Source organism: Mustelus asterias, chromosome 25, assembly GCF_964213995.1.
Source record: "Mustelus asterias chromosome 25, sMusAst1.hap1.1, whole genome shotgun sequence".
NCBI lineage: Eukaryota > Metazoa > Chordata > Chondrichthyes > Carcharhiniformes > Triakidae > Mustelus > Mustelus asterias.
The window spans coordinates 2,407,336-2,431,588 of NC_135825.1; the positions used below are offsets into that span (position 1 = coordinate 2,407,336).

A 24,253-nucleotide genomic window follows, 5' to 3' on the forward strand; every position below is an offset into this window, starting at 1 on the left:
AAGAAAGAGAGAATGGGGGAAGGAGAGAGGGAATGAGCGAAAGAGAGAGAGAATGGAGGAGAGAGAAAGAGAGGGATCCAGAACAAAGAGGCAGAAGGTTGGTTCCTGGCAGAACCTTCAAAAAAGGTAGAGAAAATTTGAGTGGGAAAAAATAAAAACAGAGAGAGTAAAAATCTATTTTCCATTCACTAAAAGTGGGCAACACAAGGCTCGCTATAATAATGCACAGGGGACCTCCAAACCTGACCCCCTGGAGCAATCTTTATCAGAATGCACACACGCACACTGTGCCGTTAGATGATCTCAATCCAATGGATCAATGCTACATTTACTGTGTGCAGTATTCGGGCAGAGATCTTACCTGCTGGAACTTTGGAGAGTTTGGAACCTGGAGAATGCCCGCGTTTTCGCTTTGCTCCTCAATGCTTTCGCTGTTTTCAGAGACGGGCATTGCTGGGGGTGGGGGGGCGGTGGGGAGCAGCTCAAGGCTACTACTCGCATTGAGGAGAATGAGAGAGAACTTTAACCTTCACGCACCCACCTCTCTCTCACACTTTCAGCTCTTTACTGGGTGTGTAGAAACAGCAGTGAGATTTTAGCTTGTTCCCAGCAGTTTAAAGACTAACCTCTGGAAGCAACATTGTTAATGTTTACATCAGAAGCTTTCGAAAAAAAAAGAGCTGAGATTAAGCACGTCCCTGGTTTGCAATGGGTCAAAGATTGTGCTGAGCTGCTGAGGTTAAAAGCAAAGAACTGCACAAGAAATTCCGCATCCTCTTTCTCCCCCTCTCCCCCCCTCCCCCCCACCCCCCCCCCCCCCCACCCCAAGAAGTCAAAAACCATCCAGATCCAATATCTTGCTCCCTGTGTATGTGATGACACACCTCACATCCATCTCACACTCCTAGACAAGGTACAAGGAAGATTTCACCATCTGATGGGTGAACTTCCTGCAGCATCCAACCTTTCTGTGTTGCAATACTTTGTGCTGCCTGTGGTAATGCACCCCTGAGTCAGGCATCTGGAAACGTGCCCCGTTTGGGCCTGGCCGATTCTCGGTTCTTCAATGTCCACGGAGGAGCGTGTGACGCTCTGGCATTGGACAGACGGAGCTTGTGAATCACAAGACCCCCTGCTGCTGGTCAACAAGAATAGACATTCTGAGAAGGTGGGTCAGCGGAGGGGCTCTCCGGGTCTCGGAGGTTTGGGATTAAATTGATCTATCATTTTGTTTCCTACCACACGGATGAGAAGAGGAGCACTGGTTTCAATACAGAAACATTCATCCAATGAATTTAGAGAGTCTCAGATTTTGTTCATCTCTGGTGGACAATCAGATGCAGGGCTGTGTGCATGCTGTAATATTACAACTATTCTGTGGCTGTTTCCTAGTCAGTCACTAACTTCCAGTTCCAATTCATCTGTCTGGTTTGCCCTCTCCAATCTCCATTGTTTCACTGTGCAATCATTAATTGACTTTCTTGGTTTGGGCTTAGACAGTGACCAGAATGGGGAGTGGAATCCAGAGTAAGGTTACAGAGATTGTAGTGTTGTAAAATGATAGAATCCCTACTGTGCAGAAGAGGCCATTCGGCCCATCGAGACTGCATAGACTCTCTGACAGAATATCTTACCCAGGTCCTATCCCCTATCCTATCCCTGTAATTCCAAACATTTACCATGGCTAATCCATCGAACCTGCACATTGTTGGACACTAAGGGTCAATTTAGCATTGTCAATCCACCTAACCTGCTCACCTTTGAAGTGTGGGAGGAAACCGGAACAGCCGGAGGAAACCCACGCAGACACGGGGAGAGTGTGCAAACTCCACACAAAGACCTTCAGTCTATGCAATGTTTCACTGGAGAAGAATGCTGTTTTTCCAAGAATGAATGTTAGCCAGTCAGGCTGACAACATGGAGGTACGGGGTTGGGTGATGCAGGTGTTGAAGGAACAGTCATCAAGGCATGACTTCCCATGTCAAGCTGGGCTGGAGCACTGACCTTCCAAAATGAATATCCTTCATCCAAAAGAACGATGGCGAGCCCGGAATCTTTCCACCCCATCAGTGGATCAAAGTTCTTTAATAAATTGAGATCAATTCACTTTGGCAGCAGTGAGAGTATCAGATAAATGTCACAAGTGTTGGCTGGCACAGACTGGTAACTGCAACACTGAGGATCTGTCTTCGAATGACAGACTGAACAAACCTTGGCTGTGCTGCTAACAACAGCGCTGGAACATCTCTCTCACTCTCTGGGGCAATTTCCCGGATTTAATCCTGAGTCTGAGCACACAGACAAAACGGATGATTAGCTCGCAGGGGGCAATTTCTCAGAATGTGCGTGTGCAAACCCCCAGCCTGGGAGCAATAAACTGTCAGTTACCTTCGCAAAGCCAGCCCCACACAATGGCTATCAAAACCTCTCCTACTTTCGGGGGGAGGACCCAAAGGAAATGGGGTATTACTACCCCGAAAATGATGAGTGTATGATTTACCATTTCCTGTTGGCAGTGTAGCTAGCATCATTCTGTCAAAATATCTCCCTCAACGCAACCAGACGCCTGTCTGCAGTTGGCAAAAGACATTTCATTTAAATCAGGGTCCTATGGCTTCCATTGGACCACCACGTGGCACTTTTGGACTGGCATGTTACTGCGTGCCAGGCCATAATCGGCACAATAGTAGCTGACCACAGAATCACTGAATTGTTACAGTGCAGAAGGAGGCCATTTGGCCCATCCTGTCTGCACCAGCTCTCCAATAGAGCATCGTTACTGAGTGTCATTCCCCTGCCTTTTCCCCATATCCCTGCACATCGTTTCTATTCAGGTAATCCTCTAATGCCCTCTTCAATACCTTGATTGAACCTGCCTCCACCATGCTCCCAGACAGAACATTCCAGACCCCAAACAAGAGAAATACGCACAGTGGGGCAAAGGAGCGGCTCAGGAGAAGCAACAGAGAAAGGACATCATGGATGCTCCTCATGAGATGCAGAAACCACTCGCACGGCATATCGATGGTGAAGACCTGGATCGCTTCCTCTGTGAGAAAGAGAGAGATGGAGACCCACAGCAGGACTGATCAGGACAAAGAAGGAAAAGGGGGCCAAGAATCAAAATGAAAAGCCAGTGTATGGTGTCCCGACACCACCCTCCAATAGGTTTAACCTCTACCCTTGGCTATCGCTGGGATGGAGTGGACAGGTCAAATAGGTTTGAACAGAAGTGGTATGCCAGGTTCGCAGATAGAAGGCAGTGCAGGAGATAGCGTCCAAATGGAGTGTGGAGGACATGTAAACCATTGAGGGAGATTGCTGTCCATGAACACATCTTCAAACTGACACCGTGACACTCTTGACAATGTAAGGGACAAAGACTTCTCTGCAAGTGGTTTCCTTAACCCCAATTTGTGCAGTCTGGAGTCTGATTGGAGTGCCATTGGAGGCAGTTCAGAGGAGGTTCACTAGATTGATTCCAGGGATGAGGGGTTGAACCAGCCTCCCATCCATTGACTCTGTCTACACTTCCCGCTGCCTTGGCAAAGCAGCCAGCATAATCAAGGACCCCACGCACCCCGGAAATTCTCTCCTCCGCCTTCTTCCATCGGGAAAAAGATACAAAAACCTGAGGTCACGTACCAACCAACTCAAGAACAGATTCTTCCCTGCTGCTGTCAGACCTTGGAATGGACCTACCTCACATTAAGTTGATCTTTCTCTGCATCGTAACTATGACTGTAACACTACATTCTGCACTCTCTCGTTTCCTTCTCTATGAACAGTATGCTTTGTCTATATAGCACGCAAGAAACAATACTTTTCACTGTATGTTAATACATCTGACAATAAATCAAATCAAGTCAAATGAAGAAAGATTGAACAGTTTAGGCCTATACTCTGGAATTTAGAAGAACGAGGGGAGATCAAATTGAGGTATACAAGATGATAAAAGGTATGGATAAAGTAGACAGGGAACGGATGCTTCCACTTGTGGGGCATTCTAGGATGAGAGGTCATCGTCTTAGAATAAGGGGTAGATAAGGTAAAACAGAGTTGAGGAGAAACTACTTCTCCCAAAGGGTTGTGAATCTGTGGAATTCGCTACCCCAAAGTGCGGTGGATGCTGGGACAGTGAGTAAATTTAAGGAGCAGTTAGACAGATTTTTAATTGGTAATGGGGTTGAAGGTTTATGGGGAGAAGGCAGGAAAATGGGAATGAGGAGCATATCAGCCATGATCGAATGGCAGAATGGACTCAATGGGCCAAATGGCCTAATTCTGCTCCTATATCTTATGAACTTATGAATATCTGGGGACAATCGGGGAGATGAAAATCTTTTTATTCTTGCCAATATTTTTTTTTTAATATAAAATTTGTACTGTGTGGTTGCAGGTCTGAAAAAAGAGAATTACAAGATCCAAACACATTAGCTTGCTCACGATCTCCACGTGTGATTGAAATCAAACCAAGAGAATTTCTGCCCCTCTCTGCAAGACACCAGCGGTTGAGGAATAAACTTTGCACCAATTGTATCTGTCACTTCAGGGTCTGCGTCACTCACTCCTGATTACCTTAATTATCATATTATGAAGTTACAACCAATCACAACCAGAGAGAGAATCAACCAACAAAGAAATAACATTGCGAAGCCAAAAACAGTGACTGTGAGATAAGGACGGCAATTAACCTCTACCCGACCTTTGGAGATGCCCATTCACCAATCATTAAAGACACCATCGCCTTCACTGATTGGGCAATAAACCAGTGGAACGGATCAATCTCCTTGAGCATCCATTCAACCTGGAATTTCTGGTGAAATCACTGAATTGACCAATGAATGAGTGTTGAAACTGCATCCATTAATGACAGGATTGGACTGGGGGCCTGGAAGTGTCTATTTCCACTCCCTCGGAACATTTAGCTGAAAATATTCCTCACCGGTGCCACAGCATTCACATTGAGGAAATACACCTCATGGTTAACCCAGCAGAGGGTGGAACTCAAATCAGTCTGCAAGTTGTTACAAAGTGCAAACCTCCCAGTCCCATTTCAGAGGCTTTGTTAACATTCCAAGAACTTACAGTATTTGGTGCTTGTAGAGCAGGATCCGTATAGCCGAGGACATCATCATTGTAACTGGATTCGAGGCTAATTATATCGTCAATTACATTGTCCATCTAGAAACAGACAGGGTCGTTAATGAGAGAGTCAGTGTAACTGCAGCCTATCCTCTCCACATCAATAACACAAATTCTGTCTCAATCAAACCCTATCCAGTCATGTGTGACAGGGGAGAACGCACAGACTATGGGTAAAGTGGACACAAGTCTCTTTTTCAAGAAGGCAAATGGTATGTTGGCCTTCATTGCGAGAGGTTTCGAGTACAGGAGCAGGGGTGTGTTGTTGCAATTATACCGGGCCTTGGCGAGGCCCCCCTTAGAGTATTGTGTGCAGTTTTGGTCTCCTTTTCTGAGGAAGGATGTTCTTGCTCTCGAGGGAGTGCAGCGATGGTTTACTAGGCTGATTCCGGGGATGGCGGGACTGATGTATGAGAGATTGACTAGGTTAGGATTGTTTTCACTGGAGTTCAGACGAATGAGGGGGGGATCTCATAGAGACGTATAAAATTCTAACAGGACTAGACAGGGTAGATGCAGGGAGGATGTTCCTGATGGTGGGGGGAGTCCAGAACCAGGGGTCACAGTCTGAGGATTCAGGGTAGACCATTTACAATGGAGGTGAGGAGACATTTCTTCACCCAAAGAGTGGTGAGCCTGTGGAATTCATTTCCACAGGAAGTAGTTGATGCCAAAACATTGAATGTATTCAAGAGGCGGCTGGATATAGCACTTGGGGTGAATGGGATCAGAGGTTATGGGGAGAAAGCAGGATTAGGCTATTGAGTTGGACGATCAGCCAATATCGTAATGAATGGCGGAGCAAGCTCGAAGGGCCGAATGGCCTCCTCCTGCTCCTATCTTCTATGTTTCTCTGTTTCTTCTGTAGACGGTGTGTAGCCCCTACCTCTTGTTCAGGATTCGAACCAATGTTGAGCATGGCCATGGGGCTGTTTGGGGCACTGTTTCCAGTAGAACTGGATATCACATGGTCATTCCTCATGCCGGGTGAGACAGCTGAAGGTTGCACAGGGTGTGAGTGTCCCATCGTCAGGGGCTGTGCAGCAAACTTGTTGCCTAAAGTGGTGGATAGATATTGCTTCACTTGCTGCCTCTGCGATTGTTGGATGTGGTACTTTGTGGGATTCTCCAGGTGAGTCTCAACCTGCAGGCACAGGGAAAAAAGTATTTCTGTCAGTAGGTTTCACTTGCAGTAACTGAGAGGAAGCTCTGGACAGACAGTCTATCTATTACCACCTGCTTCAATAATACTCCTTGGAAGGTCTGAGTGCTCAGAATGGTGAATATCTGGAAGCGAGCTCCAGCAGAGCAGGAATGGTAACACCAACCTTCCACTTAATCCCCCCCACTTCCGCCACCCCCACCCACCTCTCCCCACTCCACACCCCCTCCCTACCCCTACCTTCCTCCCACTACCCACATACAGCCCCACCACACCCACACCCACCCCAGGCCCCACCACTCACAAGTCATGGATTGAAAGCAGTTTGCACCCCTGGGGGCAAGCTGCCCAGGGGGGTTCACTGAGGGTGAAGCAGGCCAGGTGTTCCTCACTATTCCCGAATGCTTCACCAGCTCAGGTAACTCTCAGCGGTGGCCACAATGGGAAATCTAAGCAATAGCTCCTGAACGACAGGCCTGCCCTGGGGAGAATGGAACGACTGACATGGCTCCTTGCTGCAAAGGTCATCTTAAACAAACCCCCATGGTGCCATGTCCCTTTATTCCAGCACCAATAACCTTTCCCAGGTCACAAACCAGAAAACACGAGTGACGTCTTTGACACACTTGGTGCTCATTCTGTTAAGTCTTGGATTTTCTTGTTCTCCGCACCCATCTTCCGAATAGTGGGACTGCCAAAGAAGGGCAGGGTGTGGCACTCCCTCAGTACTGACCCTCTGACAGTGCGGCACTCCCTCAGTACTGACCCTCTGACAGTGCGGCACTCCCTCAGCACTGACCCTCTGACAGTGCAGCACTCCCTCAGCACTGACCCTCTGACAGTGCGGCACTCCCTCAGCACTGACCCTCTGACAGTGCAGCACTCCCTCAGCACTGACCCTCTGACAGTGCGGCACTCCCTCAGTACTGACCCTCTGACAGTGCGGCACTCCCTCAGCACTGACCCTCTGACAGTGCGGCACTCCCTCAGCACTGACCCTCTGACAGTGCGGCACTCCCTCAGTACTGACCCTCTGACAGTGCAGCACTCCCTCAGCACTGACCCTCTGACAGTGCGGCACTCCCTCAGCACTGACCCTCTGACAGTGCGGCACTCCCTCTGTACTGACCCTCTGACAGTGTGGCACTCCCTCAGCACTGACCCTCTGACAGTGCGGCACTCCCTCAGTACTGACCCTCTGACAGTGCGGCACTCCCTCAGCACTGACCCTCTGACAGTGCGGCACTCCCTCAGCACTGACCCTCTGACAGTGCGGCACTCCCTCAGTACTGACCCTCTGACAGTGCGGCACTCCCTCAGTGTTGACCCTCTGACAGTGTGGCACTCCCTCAGTGTTGACCCTCTGAAATGAGGGAGTGGGTGCTGCGCACTAAACCACCGCTGACAGGGTGATAGGGAATGGACGATGAGAGGGTGAGGGGATGAGGGTGGTGGGTAGAGGAGGGAAGGAGAGAAAGCTTCTTTACTGCTCACAGTAACGAAATGAGCAGCATCATGGAGAGGGAGACTGTGCTTTGTTAGAAAGACACGTTACTGCACAACAGAAAATTCCAAACACAAACTTCCTTCATTGCAATTCGAACAGCCCTTCCCCCAGACATTTCTGTGGTCACAAAAGTTCTTCATTTTGTAATCAAATGTCAGTGTCAGATTAAGGCATTCAGTGTGGCTTTGTCCTGTTTCGGGAACTCATGCCTATCTCTTCCTCCTCCCACATCGACCTTTTACACAGCGAGCAACGCTCTGAATCAGGACTTTACACAGAACAAACTAAACAGCACGGCAAAATCGCTCCGATTCTCAGTGAAACTGAGTGCAGCCAGCACCACAACGCAGGAGGTTTCACATCTCCACTCAGAGCCAAGAGTTAAACTGCCCATTTTCAATATCTCACTGATTCAGCAAGGCAGGGTTCCCAATAGAAAGAGAAGAATATTGTGGGAGACAGTGTAGAGGGAGCTTTACTCTGTATCTAACCCCGTGCTGTACCTGTCCTGGGAGTGTTTGATGGGGACAGTGTAGAGGGAGCTTTACTCTGTATCTAACCCCGTGCTGTACCTGTCCTGGGAGTGTTTGATGGGGGCAGTGTAGAGGGAGCTTTACTCTGTATCTAACGCTGTGTTCCTGTCCTGGGAGTATTTGATGGGGACACTGTAGAGAGAGCCTTACTCTGTATCTAACCCGTGCTGTACCTGTCCTGGGAGTGTTTGATGATGTGGAGATGCCGGCGTTGGACTGGGGTAAACACAGTAAGAAGTTTAACAACACCAGTTGGACTTTAACCTGGTGTTGTTAAACTTCTAACTGTGTTTGATGAGGGCAGCGTGGAGGGAGCTTTACTCTGGATCTAATCCCGTGCTGTACCTGTCCTGGGAGTGTTTGATGGGGACAGTGTAGAGGGTGCTTTACTCTGGATCTAATCCCGTGCTGTACCTGTCCTGGGAGTGTTGGATGGGGACAGTGTAGAGGGAGCTTTACTCTGTATCTAATCCCGTGCTGTACCTGTCCTGGGGGTGTTTGATGGGGACAGTGTAGAGGGAGCTTTACTCTGTACCTAACCCCGTGCTGTACCTGTCCTGGGAGTATTTGATGGGGGCAGTGTAGAGGGAGCTTTACTCTGTATCTAACCCCGTGCTGTACCTGTCCTGGGGGTGTTTGATGGGGACAGTGTAGAGGGAGCTTTACTCTGTATCTAATCCCGTGCTGTACCTGTCCTGGGAGTGTTTGCTGAGGGTAGTTTAAAGAGGGGACAAAGGTAAATTAGAAACCCATGATGCTCAGGAAATCAGCTGATGAACCCCACTGAGAAACTAAAGGTCCAGAATGTTGAGTTCCCAGCACCACCTGGCCGTGTCAAAAAACCTGGGCAATTTAACTGCCCCCCTAACCAGCGTCCCCTGATGTCGAGTGGGTTAATCATTGACTGGCAGTTTGATTTCCCACGCTAACTTTCCCTTGTTTATCCTTTATCCAGTTGAACACGATTTCAGGGGAAGATGGGAGAGAGGAAAATGGATCATTGGATCTGGGATTATAAACGGACCTAAAGTAATGACATGTGAGTTTCTGGATTGATGCAAACAAGCAGTGAGGGGACAGACGGAAATCGAATCACCACCATTCCTGATCCAAATCCTTACTGCGCGCTCGCCGGATCTGCAGCACAACATTCCATGTGTTACAGTTCAGAAGGTCAGAGTTGAAGCTGTGACACCTTCTCAGATATCACCTCAAACACAAGTCCTATCTTTTTTTCATCCCCTCTCAGTCATAGAATCATAGAGGTTTACAGCATGGAAACAGGCCCTTCGGCCCAACTTGTCCATGCCACCCAGTTTTCACCACTGAGCTAGTCCCAATTGCCCGCATTTAGCCCACATCCCTCTATACCCATCTTACCCATGGAACCGTCTAAATGCTTTTTAAAAGACAAAATTGTACCCGCCTCTACTACTACCTCTGGCAGCTTGTTCCAGACACTCACCACCCTCTGTGTGGAAAGAATTACCCCTCTGGACCCTTTTGTATCTCTCCCCTCTCACCTTAAACCCATGCCCTCTAGTTTTACACTCCCCTACCTTTGGGATAAGATGTTGACTATCTAGCTGATCTATGCCCCTCATTATTTTATAGACCTCCATAAGGTCACCCCTAAGCTTTCTACGCACCAGAGAAAAGTGTCCCAGTCTATCCAGCCTGTCCTTATAACTCAAACCATCAAGTCCTGGTAGCATCCTAGTAAATCTTTTCTGCACTCTTTCTCGTTTAGTGTTAAACATTCACGGTTGAATCTCAGAACTGCTCTCCACGTGGTAAGACTGAGTTCTTTTCCAAACAGATAGCTGCTCGATAACCCAGGCAGACTCCTCTGTGGGTGAGGGAATGCTGAAATGTCAGAGGTACTGTCCTGAGCTGAAAGATTGTCTTGCCTAAACACGGGAATGTGAAGAGACCCACAGATAAACAGAAAGTTTGTTCCCCCAAAGTCCTGGCCTAACACTGCTCCCTCAAACAAAGCCAAAATAAAACACACTGCCCGTGCGGCTGTTTGTACACCCTTGCTGTGCACTGCTGTGTTTGCCCACCCTGCAACAGCAATAGTATTTCACAGCAAGTATTTGAGATGTTTCTGGGAGACACAATGAGGAAAGGCAGCTGTAGTACTGACAGTGTGCGATAACTCAGTCAACACCAGAATCACACCTATCTCTGCAGCAGCACCAACACCAGCCTTTCCAACACCGCCCACCCACAGACCTGAGCTCCTTTTCCTCCCTCGCAGACGCCTCCATGTTGTGTATTTCCATTCCTACTCCACATTTATTGGTCAGTCAGTCTCAAAGCAGTTTCAATGAGGGGTGGGGGAGGGAGGAAGAGACGGAGTGAGAGGGGGCAGGGATGGAGAAGGAGAAAGAAAAGGAGGGAATGAGGAGAGGGTGGAGGGAGAGAGGATCACAGGATCCCTACAGTGCAGAAGAAGGCCATTTGGCCCATCAAGTTTACACCGGTCCTTCAACAGAGCATCTTACTCAGGCCCTAGCCCCATAACCCCATGCATTTACCCCGCTAATCCCCTTAACCTACACATCTTGGGACACGAAGGAACAATTTACAATGGCCAATCCACCTAACCTTTGGTGTGTGGGAGGAAACCGGAGCACCCGGAGGAAACCCGTGCAGACACGGGGAGGATGCACAAACTCTGCACAGAGAGTTACCCAAGGCTGGAATTGAACCTGGGTTTATTTATTATTATTTTATTATTTATTTATTAGTCACAGGTAAGGCTTACATTAACACTGCAACGAGGTTACTGTGAAATTCCCCTAGTCGCCACACTCCAGCGCCTGTTCGGGCCAATGAACCTAACCAGCACGTCTTTCAGACAGTGGGAGGAAACCGGAGCACCCGGAGGAAACCCACGCAGACACGGGGAGAACATGCAGACTCCACACAGACAGTGACTCAAGCCGAGAATTGAACCCAGGTCCTTGACGCTGTGAGGCAGAAGTGCTAACCACTGTGCCAAGACAAAAGAGGAGGGTAAGAAGGAATGAGTGAAAATGAGAGAGAGGAAGGAGGGGGAGCTGGGAAATGAATCGGGGGGGAAGGAAGTCAGAGACGGGGTGGACACATTCAAGTTTAATTGCACCCACATCCTGCTCGCCACAGTGCCATGGGTGCTGTGTCTTGAAGAAAGAGATGACAGTTGGAGATTGAATGGTACCTTTAGAACCTCAACAGGAACCTGTGGCCGAGGCTGGTAGGAAGCAGAGTTGGTAACGTTGATGGCAGGTGTGGCAGTAACCGCCATGCGTTGCTGCATGTAATGCAATGCTGCCTGTTGCTGCTGCTCCCTCTCTCGCTGCTCCTCCTGCTGCAACTGTTCCCGCATTAGCTGCATGCGCAGTCCGGTGCGTGACGACATTGCCATGCCCCCAGTCACGTCTCTCAGCTCGCCGTCAAAAATCAATCACTGCAAAATATTCAGACAAATATCTCATCAGAAAGACGTCACACAGAGAGATGTTGACACCCCCTCCCTCACTGCTCCCTCTCCTCCAAACTCTCACTCCATCTACCCTCCTCTCTCCTTTCCCTCCCCTTGCCCACTCCCTCCTCCTCCCCCTCCTCCATCACCCCAACGATTTGGTTCACCCATTGATCTGTGAACCCAGCCCAGTAAGCCTAAGACCATAAGACATAGGAGCAGAATTAGGCCACTCGGCCCATCGAGTCTGCTCCGCCATTCAATCATGGCTGATATTTTACTCATCCCCATTCTCCTGCCTTTTCCCCATAACTCTTGATCCCCTTATTAATCAAGAACCTATCTATCTCTGTCTTCAAGACACTCAATGACCTGGCCTCCACAGCCTTCTACGGCAAAGAGTTCCACAGATTCGCCACTCTCTGGCTGAAGAAATTCCTCCTCATCTCTGTTTTAAAGGATCGTCCCTTTAGCCTGAGGTTGTGCCCTCTGGTTCTAGCTTTTCCTACGAGTGGAAACATCCTCTCCATGTCCACTTTATCCAGGCCTTGCCAAGAAGATCTATCAAAGCATTCTCAGCAAAAAGCCTCTTTCCTTCTGTTCTCATGGCAACTGACCAATACATGTAAACAAACATTTTAAAAGTACAACAAGTATTGAGGTTCAAATTCGTATTGTGGTGACGCATTCCCCATTCTAGATACCTGCCTGCTACATAGCAAAGAAACTCTGAAGACAGAGAGAAAGAGACAGCAAGGTGGGGAGGAACAAGCCGGGGAAGAGACCAAGAGCGGGGGAGAGAGCGAATGGGGCAGAGAGAGAGAAATTGGGGGGCAGGAGTGAGAGTTGGGTGGGAAGAGAGAGAACGAGAAGGGAGAGATAGAATAAGGGGGGAAGAGAGAGAGAGAGAGCAGGAATGAGAGGGGACAGAGAACAAGAGGGGGAAGAGAGAAGGGGTGGGGAGGGAGAGAGAGAAAGAGAGAGGGAGTTGGGGGAGAGACAGATTGGACATCCTGCTGTTAGCTGCTCAAGTTACATCAATTCCTCAACAAGAAATCTCAGATCAGATCAAGTCTGAAGGTTGTGATTAATATGATTCGGAGCCAGGCGGACACAGTGAACCACGAGTCTACATGTGGCAGTCACCAGAAATGGATGGATTGGCAGGAAGTTCCAGCGATGGCTAATGAAGCATCCTTTCCACAGGAACAATCCCAACAACTGACTTCTCAATTAGATGCTAAATGTTGACATGCTTTATTGTTTATAAGTTTGCTCCTGCCCCAGGCTCCTTCCCAAACACAATGAGCTCAAGAAGATGATTGGCTTCCTCAGGCTCGATTCTGGAGCCTCAACAGAATCTGCACAATTCAAATCAACAGAAATGCGAGCGGTTCAGTGACAGCCCTGTCCCCACCAGTACTGTACCCCAGTGTTATACAGTGACAAACCCGTCCCCACCAGTACTGTACCCCAGTGTTATACAGTGACAAACCCGTCCCCACCAGTACTGTACCCCAGTGTTATACAGTCACAGCCTCGTCCCCGTACGGTACCCTTATTATACTGTGATAGACCCGTCCCCATCAGTACTGTACCCCAGTGTTATACAGTGACAGTCCCGTCCCCACCAGTACTGTACCCCACTGTTATACAGTGAGACTCGTCCCCACCAGTGTTGTACCCCAGTGTTATACAGTGACAGTCCCGTCCCCACCAGTACTGTACCCCACTGTTATACAGTGAGACTCGTCCCCACCAGCACTGTACCCCAGTGTTATACAGTGACAGTCCCGTCCCCACCAGTACTGTACCCCACTGTTATACAGTGAGACTCGTCCCCACCAGTGTTGTACCCCAGTGTTATACAGTGACAGACACATCCCCACCAGCGCTGCACCCCAGTGTTATACAGTGACAGACCCGTCCCCACCAGTACTGTACCCCAGTGTTATACAGTGACAGAGCTGTCCACACCAGTACTGTACCCCAGTGTTATACAGTGACAGACCCGTCCCCACCAGTACTGTACCCCAGTGTTATACAGTGACAGACCCATCCTCACAGTACTGTACGCTAGTTGTTATACAGTGACAGACCCGTCCCCACCAGTACTGTACCCCAGTGTAATACAGTGACAGACCCGTCCCCACCAGTACTGTACCCCAGTGTTATACAGTGATAGACCCGTCCCCACCAGTACTGTACCCCAGTGTTATACAGTGACAGACCCGTCCCCACCAGTACTGTACTCCAGTGTTATACAGTGACAGCCCCATCCCCACCAGTACTGTACCCCAGTGTTATACAGTGACAGACCCATCCCCACCAGTCCTGTACCCAGTGTTATACAGTGACAGACCCGTCCCCACCAGTACTGTACCCCAGTGTTATACAGTGACAGAGCTGTCCACACCAGTACTGTACCCCAGTGTTATACAGTGACAGACCCGTCCCCACCAGTACTGTACCCCAGTGTTATACAGTGACAGACCCATCCTCACAGTACTGTACGCTAGTTGTTATACAGTGACAGACCCGTCCCCACCAGTACTGTACCCCAGTGTAATACAGTGACAGACCCGTCCCCACCAGTACTGTACCCCAGTGTTATACAGTGATAGACCCGTCCCCACCAGTACTGTACCCCAGTGTTATACAGTGACAGACCCGTCCCCACCAGTACTGTACTCCAGTGTTATACAGTGACAGCCCCATCCCCACCAGTACTGTACCCCAGTGTTATACAGTGACAGACCCATCCCCACCAGTCCTGTACCCAGTGTTATACAGTGACAGACCCGTCCCCACCAGTACTGTACCCCAGTGTTATACTGTGACAAACCCGTCCCCACCAGTACCGTACCTCAGTATTATACAGTGACAGACACGTCCCCACCAGTACTGTACCCCAGTGTTATACAGTGACAGACCCATCCCCACCAGTACCATACCCCAGTGTTATACAGTGACAGACCCATCCTCACAGTACTGTACCCAGTGTTATACAGTGACATACCCATCCCCACCAGTACCATACTCCAGTGTTATACACTGACATCCCCGTCCCCACCAGTACTGTACCCCAGTATTATACAGTGACAGACCCGTCCCCACCAGTACTGTCCCCCAGTGTTATACAGTGACAGACCCGTCCCCACCAGTACTGTACCCCAGTGTTATACAGCGAGACTCATCCCCACCAGCGTTGTACCCCAGTGTTATACAGTGACAGATCTGTCCCCACCAGTACTGTACCCCAGTGTTATACAGTGACAGACACATCCCCACCAGCGTGGTACCCCACTGTTATACAGTGACAGACCTGTCCCCACCAGTACTGTACCCCAGTGTTATACAGTGACAGACCCGTCCCCACCAGTACTGTACCCCAGTGTTATACAGTGACAGACCCATCCTCACAGTACTGTACCCCAGTGTTATACAGTGACAGACCCGTCCCCACCAGTACTGTACCCCAGTGTTATACAGTGACAGCCCCATCCCCACCAGTACTGTCCCCCAGTGTTATACAGTGACAGACCCGTCCCCACCAGTACTGTACCCCAGTGTTATACAGTGACAGACCCATCCCCACCAGTACTGTACCCCAGTGTTATACAGTGACAGCCCCATCCCCACCAGTACTGTACCCCAGCATTCTAGTCCAGAATTAAAGAGCACTATGATCTCATAGGGCTATGGTTCTGTCGGTGTTGATAGAAATAGGGAGGTGCCAGACCATGGAGGTATTTGAAAACACGGATATGAATCTTAAATTCACGCAGTGGTTTGTGGAGCAAGTGGACTGAGTGTGACTCGGGATACGGGAGCAGAGCTTTGGACGACCACAAATTCCAACTGGCCTTTGACTGGGTTCAAAGGGAAATCACTCAATTCTGCAGCTCCGTATCACTGCTGTGTGGATGCTGCACAGTGACGGTCAGTCTGGACAGTGACGGTCAGTCTGGACAGTGACGGTCAGTCTGGGGAGTGTCAGTCAGGCAGGGCAATGACGGTCAGTCTGGGGAGTGACAGTCAGGCTGGGCAATGACGGTCAGTCTGGGGAGTGACAGTCAGGCTGGGCAATGATGGTCAGTCTGGGGAGTGACAGTCAGGCTGGGCAATGATGGTCAGTCTGGGGAGTAACAGTCAGGCTGGGCAATGATGGTCAGTCTGGGGAGTAACAGTCAGGCTGGGCAATGATGGTCAGTCTGGGGAGTGACAGGCTGGGCAGTGATGGTCAGTCTGGGGAGTGACAGTCAGGCTGGGCAATGACGGTCAGTCTGGGGAGTAACAGTCAGGCTGGGCAATGATGGTCAGTCTGGGCAATGATGGTCAGTCTGGACAGTGATGGTCAGGCTGAACACAGTGGCAGTCAGTCTGGGTCGTGATGGTCAGTCTGGACAGTGACAGTCAGTCTGGGCATTGACGGTCAGTCTGGGCATTGACGATCAGTCTGAGCTGTGATGGTCAGTCTGGGCAGAGATGGTCAGTCTGGACTCAGTGATGGTCAGGCTGGGCAGTGATGGTCAGTCTGGGCAGTGATGGTCAGACTGGACAGAGATGGTCAGTCTGGACACAGTGATGGTTAGGCTGGGCAGTGACAGTCAGGCTGGGCAGTGATGGTCAGTCTGAACTGTGATGGTCAGTCTGAAACGTGATGGTCACTCTGGACAGAGAAGGTCAGTCTGGACACAGTGATGGTCAGTCTGGGCAGAGACGGTCAGGCTGGACACAGTGACGGTCAGGCTGGACACAGTGACGGTCAATCTGGACAGTGATGGTCAGTCTGGACACAATGATGGTCAGTCTGGGTAGTGATGGTCAGTCTGGACAGCGTGATGGGTCAGTCTGGGCTGTGATGGTCAGTCTGGGTAGTGACTGTCAGTCTGGACACTGTGACGGTCAGACTGGGCAGTGATGGTCAGTCTGGACAGTGACAGTCAGTCTGGGCATTGACGCTCAGTCTGGGCATTGACGCTCAGTCTGGGCTGTGATGGTCAGTCTGGGCAGAGATGGTCAGTCTGCATAGTGACAGTCAGTCTGGGCACAGTGACGGTCAGTCTGGGGTGTGACGGTCGGTCTGGACACAGTGATGGTCAGTCTGGGCAGTGATGGTCAGTCTGGGCAGTGGTGGTCAGTCTGGACAGTGACAGCCAGTCTGGACAGTGATGGTCAGTCTGGAGAGTGATGGTCAGTCTGGATACAGTGATGGTCAGTCTGGGGAGTGATGGTCAGTGTGGACACAGTGGTGGTCAGACTGGACAGAGATGGTCAGTCTGGACACAGTGATGGTCAGGCTGGGCACTGATGGTCAGTCTGGACACAGTGATGGTCAGGCTGGGTAGTGACGGTCAATCTGGGCAGCGATGGTCAGTCTGGACAGAGATGGTCAGTCTGAACAGTGATAATCAGTCTGAACAGAGACGGTTAGTCTGGACAGTGATGGTCAGTCTGGACAGGGATGGTCAGTCTGGACAGTGATGGTCAGTCTGGACAGAGACGGTCAGCCTGGACAGTGATGGTAAGTCTGGGCATAGATGGTCAGTCTGAGCAGTGATGGTCAGTCCAGGTAGTTACAGTCGGTCTGGGCAGTGATGGTCAGTCTGGACACAGTGATGGTCAGTCTGGGCAGTGATGGTCAGTTTGGACACAGTGACGGTCAGTCTGGACACAGAGATGCTCAGTCTGGACAGATTCTCTCCTGCTGACTGCCCCTTGTCACTCACTGTCTCTGTCCAGACACAGAGACCAATCAGTCTGGTGGGGTTTTGGAGGCAGCCATTACTGACTGGACTCCAAGCAAGGGATAAATGCTCAGGAATAAAGTCTTTCTTCTTTGTGGTATTTATAATTTTGCATCTGGGACCCCAGAGGCAGAGGATCGGTGCAATATGTAAATGAAGTCCAGAGTGACAAACGTGAGTGGGTAGTTAGTGTTTAGTCAGTGCATCCCACACAAACCGATTCCACACAGCGAAAGGGTTATTGCACAGGGGAAATGTAAGCAAACCACAGGTTGTATTTTTATAACCTCGCCAACCCGTTCCCCTTTTTGATTCTGTTCAACATGAACTGGCTGCCTTCTGCAACAAAACTACATCATCATTGCACAAAGTTTAAGGGCAAAGTAAGCAACAGGCCCACTCCCATTACGCTGCCACACATCTTCCTCACTCATACTTTACCCTGGTATTTAATATCAAACACTCCTCTCCTGCTCTTCCCATAGCCACCTGGACATCACTGAGATCCAATCAAGAGGGTGGATGCAGCCTCAGTTCACCCTCTCAGTCCTCCACTGCCGCGTCAAGGCTGAATGATCATCTCGAGTGTCTAGAGGAGGACTTGAACCCATAATCCTCTGACTCAGAGGCAAGACTGCTCCCCAGTGAGCCACAGCTGACACCTGTTCAGTGAGACTCAGTGGGGACATAAAGGGGATTTCTCTTGTTTTCTACCGTCGAGATCTTACCGGCTGTTCACACCACATTCCTGCTGCAGCGGGGCTGGAGAATCTAGTGCCCAGTCAAATCTCCGAGAATCCCACCAGTGTGAACGGTGGTAACATTGCGGTCTGTGTTTATTTTCAGCTACCATTATGGAACATTGAGTTAAACAGACAAATAAGATGCATTCCTGATAGGTGGGATCTTAGCACCATCATTCCCGACCCACCTCAACAGCGGAACAACTGTGTTACGAAGCATAGTGTTCCATAGGATCTGTACATAGGATCCGTACATGGGATCCGTACATGGGATCCGTACATGGGATCTGTACATCTGCAAGGTGGATGTGCATCAATTCGTGACCACGTGTTTTGTGTCTTCATCTTCAGAACTTTTACTGATATATCAGCTTTCACACAAAACATCAGCATGCCAAAAACTGCTGAAAGATTGAGGGAGGATAAACATTGCAGTCGCGGATTCAGAGAATCTCGTTCCTGACTCTGGTTAATCCCACTTCAGGGATTCGGAAAATTCAGACAGAGCTGAGGAAAGGTGGGAGTTTGAGTTTTGGGAAATACAACCCTGTGTATTCAAGGCTGAGATAGGTTTTGGAATGAATGGATCTAGGGATCGAAGAGTGGAGTCAATGTTGATGTTTGGATTGAATGATGGAGTAGCCTCAAAGGGGCAAGTGGTCCACACCTGCTCCTATTTCCCATGGACACCGTGTTCAAGAACTTTGGAGAGAAAAGAAAAGCTGGAAATTGAGCTTAGCTGCCAGGATAGAGTATGGATTATGGAAACTGGGAAAGGGCGGCAAGGTAGCACAGTGGTTAGCACTGCTGACTCTCAGCACCAGGGACCCGGGTTCAACTCCAGCCTTGGGTGTCTGTCTGTGTTTGCCCGTTCTCCCCATGTCTGCATGGATCTCTCTGGGTGCTCTGGTTTCCTCCCACAGTTCAAAGATGTGTGCTGGTTAGGTGCATTGGCCATGCCACATTGCCCCTCAGTGTCAGGGGGAGTGGCGGGGTAAATACATGGGGTTATGGGGATAGGGCCTTGGAGGGATGGTTGTCGGTGCAGACTCAATGGGTCAAATGGCCTCCTTCTGCACTGTGTAGATTCTATGATTATAGAGAGATTTTGATAAAAGAGGGAGGGAGATAGTCCCCATGGGGAGAGAATGCTTACGTCAGGCAGTGTAAAGGTCAGGGGGGAAAGGTGAGTGCCCCACAGTTCAGCTGGAATAGGATCAAGGAAACAGGAAATAAAGATGAAATCAATGAGCTTCAAAATGGAATTGTAGCACCGGAGGAGGTCATTCAGCCCATGACACCTGTGCTAGCTCTTTAAGAGTCATTCAATTACTTTCTGCTCTTTCCGCATAGCCCTCTGAATGTTTCCACTTCAGTTATTTATCCAGTTCCTTGTTGAAAGTTATTATTGAAATTACTCTCACTGCCCTTTCAGGCAGCACATTCCAGATGGAAGAGAGAGAGCCACAGGTTTGGGACTAGGATGGGGTTGGAGCTCAGGGGGGGTTCACGTAGTGGGCAAGGTGAAGGGAATGGCAGTAGATAATTTTAATTTCCAATAAGTTGATTGGATCAATTCGATTACTAATGAGCAAGGTTGAGTGGTGTAAAAGTATCAATAGTGATAAATTACATTGGCTTAAAACATCTTTGAAGTTAAGTTCATCTTCATGTACACTGATTCAAACATATACTTGTCATTGGCAAGGAAGCTAATTAACTTATTTCACTCAAATCTAATGCACATTACTACTGGGTGAATATCCCAGCAAAGTTCTGCTTCACCCTGGATCAGTTCAACATAATGAACACCAGTGCCGTTAAGAGGTTGTGACAAAATAACTGGGGGTTCAGAGATCATAGGAGACCCCCGACCTGCAGGTTTACAAGTAAATAAGAAGCTATTGATGATCAAACTGAATTCTATCATCTCCCGATATCAAATCACAGAATCATATGGGAGAGTAGGAGGCTATTCAGCCCATCGTGCCATGCAACCTCTTTTAAAGAGCTATCCCATTCTCCCCTGCTCTTTCTCCACAGCCTCCAACTATTCATCCAATTCCATTACTATTGAATTTGCTTCCAACACCTTTTCACGTTGTGTAGCGCAGATAACAACTTGCTGCATGAACAAGATGTGGAAATCTCCCCTCTACTCCCCCCCCATGGCGGGTTTGGTGACACCAGGAGTGGGGAATCTAATGGCAGCCAATAAATCAGAAACTCGGCAGTGTAAAGACATGTTACAATTTTCCCAATAGCGGATTAATGGCGGCTCACTCTCCCCACTGGCTGGTGGTGTGAATGGCATTTGCATTTATTTGCATCCAATGAATGCTCATTAAAACACCTGGATGCCAGAATCCCATCAGGATTCCTTTCTTGTGTCCCGCCAACAGGAACTTATGCTGGTCTCAAACTCAATTGATAAAGAGTGGCGTGCACAAGGCTGACCTCAGTTCATCACAGATTCCAAGGTGAGAGCAACATGGCCTTTCTTGCGTGTAATGACTTCAATCAGGCCATTGCGGTTGGCCTATGAGCTCCCTGATTAAGGATCCAATTGATGGGCCAATCAGGGAGTCTTTGCCTTGTACTTAACCGGGACTGTCAGTTCCTCTAACCCCTAATCCCCGCCCCCCCCCCACCCCGAAGGTCAACTGCTAGCACCCTGTGTACTGCTATTAGAGTTTGTAAATAAAGGGATTTTGGTGAAGGGATGTCTGCCTCCAAAGACTTGTTACATTGTGGGAGTTTGTGAAGTTAATGTCGGGGGAGTCCCCGTAAATTACAATAAAAAACACAAAGGTAAAATGAAGTGGAAAGTCAGATTGGTTTTGTCTGGGAAGGAGACGATGAAGTGTGGGAGGGGCGCTAATTGGGCTCCCCCTTGGGACACCCACTCACTTGTTGGTGCCACTACAGTGGGCAGGATCCAGGTCAATTATTCGGGGCTCAGAACCCGTTGACCAGGAAGCAACAGTAAGCCAGGATTCTAATTCTGAGCTTTTAATGGGAGTGTCTTTTCTACCCAAGTTTAAGGCAGTGCAAGGTAAGGGTGGGATCTGGTCTGCCACACATTCCACATCCTCTGCAAAGACCTGATGCCATGTGGGTTTTGAGGTTTCCTCCTGCCATTTGCCAGCAACATACAATTTATTTGCTGCTGGGTCTTTCCAGGGAGCAGCTGGGGACCGATACGGCATTTCTCAGTTGGCAATACAATGGTGCATTCAGAGGGTAACCAATGCCTTTTTCAGAGCGGCCATCATTATGTAACTTTGCTCTGGATGAGGACAGCCAGACGCACGGACATCACAGATATCTCGACATTCCCAAGATTGCAGGGAGCAATAGACTGCATCCATGTGGCTCTACAAACTCCTTGGCAGCAGCCTGTGATGTTCATTAATCGCAAAATTTTCCATTCCATCAACGTGTAGTTGGTGTGTGCCCATCGAAAGCAAATCCTGCACATGTGTGTGGTTCCCTGGAAATGTCATGACTCCAACACCTTCAATCACTCCCAGATGCCTGGGATCTTTGGGGAGGTCAGGAAGTCTGCACGGATGATTGTTGGGGGTAAGGGTTACCCACTTTAACACGAGCTCTTCACTCTGGTGGGTCGCCCTGGGGCTCCTGCCAAGGAAAGGTTCCCACATCACCCCACACTCCCTTATACAGCAGCCCATGGGACTGCTGAAGATGCGTTTCAGATGCTGGGACCACTCAGGTGGTCTCTGCAATATACACCGCAGAGGGTTTGCTGTGTCCTTCACATCTGGCAATGCAGAGAGGTGAGGCCCTGTCAGAGGGTGAACTGAGGGAGGAGGAACCCCCCCCCCTGGGAAGATAAAGATGAGGAGGTGCAGGAAGCCCTGGGGAATGCTGAGGGATAACGTGAGCATGCTGCTGCCATGGAAGAGGGAAGGTGTGGGAGGCATTAATAGTTGACAGGTCCCAGGAGAAGTATAACTAAGTCAGGTGATCAGAAAGCATCTCCTCTCGTCCTCCAAGCCATTTCCTGACTTCTGAATGAATAGCTGAAACATTGCTGAGAGAACAACTGTGCATTTACACCTGGGTCTCGAGAGGTCACGTCTCACTGGGATCAGAGTTGTGGTCATTAGGGTCCTGGTAACACGCTCACTCCGTCAACGTAAAGAACAGCAATGGGAGTCAATACTCGCTTCCCGCACCAGGTGAGGAGGCAAACAATGGCCCGAAGAAAATGTGAACCAGTGTAGGGTTCTCATCCCGAACTGTGTGTCTTGGTTTGGGACACTATCAGTCAGGCGACCTCTACAACAAACTCCTCCTGAGGGCCACGATCTCTCCTCCAGTCTGGGTTCACTCTCAATGTTGTGCATAAGTTTGGCCTGTGTGAAGTAGCTGGTAAGAAGTCTCACAACACCAGATTAAAGTCTAACAGGTTTATCTGGTAGCACGAGCTTTCGGAGTCTCGCTCCTTCTTCAGGTGAGTGAGGAGTTGAGTTCACAAACAGGGCATATACAGACACAAACTCAATTTACAAGATAATGGTTGGAATGTGAGTCTTTACAGGTAATCAAGTCTTAAAGGTACAGACAATGTGAGTGGAGAGAGGGTTAAGCACAGGTTAAAGAGGTGTGCATTGTCTGCAGCCAAGACAGTTAGTGAGATTTTGCAAGCCTAGGCAAGTCGTGGGGGTTACAGATAGTGTGACATGAACCCAAGATCCTGGTTGAGGCCGTCCTCATGAGTGCAGAAGACTCGCATTCCAACCATTATCTTGTAAATTTGTGTCTGTATATGCCCAGTTTGTGAACACAACTCCTCACTTAGCTGAAGAAGGAGTAACACTCCGAAAGCTCGTGCTACCAAATAAACCTGTTGGAGTTTAACCTGGTGTTGTGAGACTTCTTACTGTGTCCACCTCAGTCCAACGCCGGCATCTCCACATCAGTGCATGATGCCATGCTGAGAGTTTGATAGTGGAGGAAATTGAAAGAGGATTTACCCTGGCGGAGCGGATTAGATCATTCATCTATTTCCTGTACTATCTGGAGCTTCGTGGGCAGGTGCCAGCTATGCTGACCTCCTGGGCAATGGCCTCCTCGGCTGAAGAAGTGAGGTTGAGTGTTTTCTTGAGCCATCCCTGGGGTAGAGAACATGTCTGTGAGCCCAAGCCTCGAGGGCCCTGGCAATGACAGCTGGCATGGCCCTCTTACTGAGATGATGTGGAGATGCCGGCGTTGGACTGGGGTAAGCCTACTACTACTACTTCTTACTGAGGCCACTTGCTCCTTGGGTTCCCTGACATGTTGGAGGGTCTCCTGAAGACAGGTGGGCTGGAGAGAGTGATATGAGTGCTGAACTGGTGTTTAAATAGGGCACTGGGACCTTTGAACCCGCCAGCTGAGAGCGGGCTGACGAATCAGCTGCCAGCCCACCAGGTGATTCAGACGGGAATTCACTGGAGATAATTAATGAGATTCCAAGCTCAGAATCTGGCATTGGGCTCCCTTTTTAAAGTTTAGTTATTAGTGTCACAAGTAGGCTTACATTAACACTGCAATGAAGTTACTGTGAAAATCCCCCAGTCGCCACACCCCAGTGCCTGTTCGGGTACGCTGAGGGAGAATTTAGCATGGTCAATGAATCCTAACCAGCACGGCTCTCAGACTGTCACAGGAAACCGGAGCACCCGGAGGAAACCCATGCAGACATGGGGAGAACGTGCAAACTCCACACAAACAGTGACCCAAGCCGGGAATTGAACCCGGGTCCCTGGTGCTGTGAGGCAGCAGTGCTAACCACTGTGCCACCGCCCACTCATATCACACTTAGTGTCAGAAACTGGAAAGTTCCACCCCATACCTTTCCTCATTCGTCAAATACCTGAAACCCGTGTCTCCTGGGCCCTCCTGCCACAGCAAACTGCTCCATCTTATTAA

General features: G+C 49.4%; 1 protein-coding gene across 6 annotated transcripts in view; it reads right to left on the bottom strand.

The window, feature by feature from the left end:
- tfeb (transcription factor EB) overlaps positions 1 to 24,253 on the bottom strand; it is a 250,656-nt gene that overhangs the window by 159,215 nt on the left and 67,188 nt on the right. For all 6 annotated transcript variants that reach the window (XM_078241980.1, XM_078241979.1, XM_078241978.1 and 3 more), the window contains 3 exons: positions 11,557 to 11,805; positions 6,033 to 6,290; positions 5,090 to 5,185 (listed from right to left, as the gene is read on the bottom strand). In XM_078241980.1, the coding sequence (XP_078098106.1) occupies positions 5,090 to 5,185; positions 6,033 to 6,290; positions 11,557 to 11,763 (561 nt within the window). In that variant the 5' untranslated portion in view covers positions 11,764 to 11,805. The remainder of the gene's footprint in view (positions 1 to 5,089; positions 5,186 to 6,032; positions 6,291 to 11,556; positions 11,806 to 24,253) is intronic.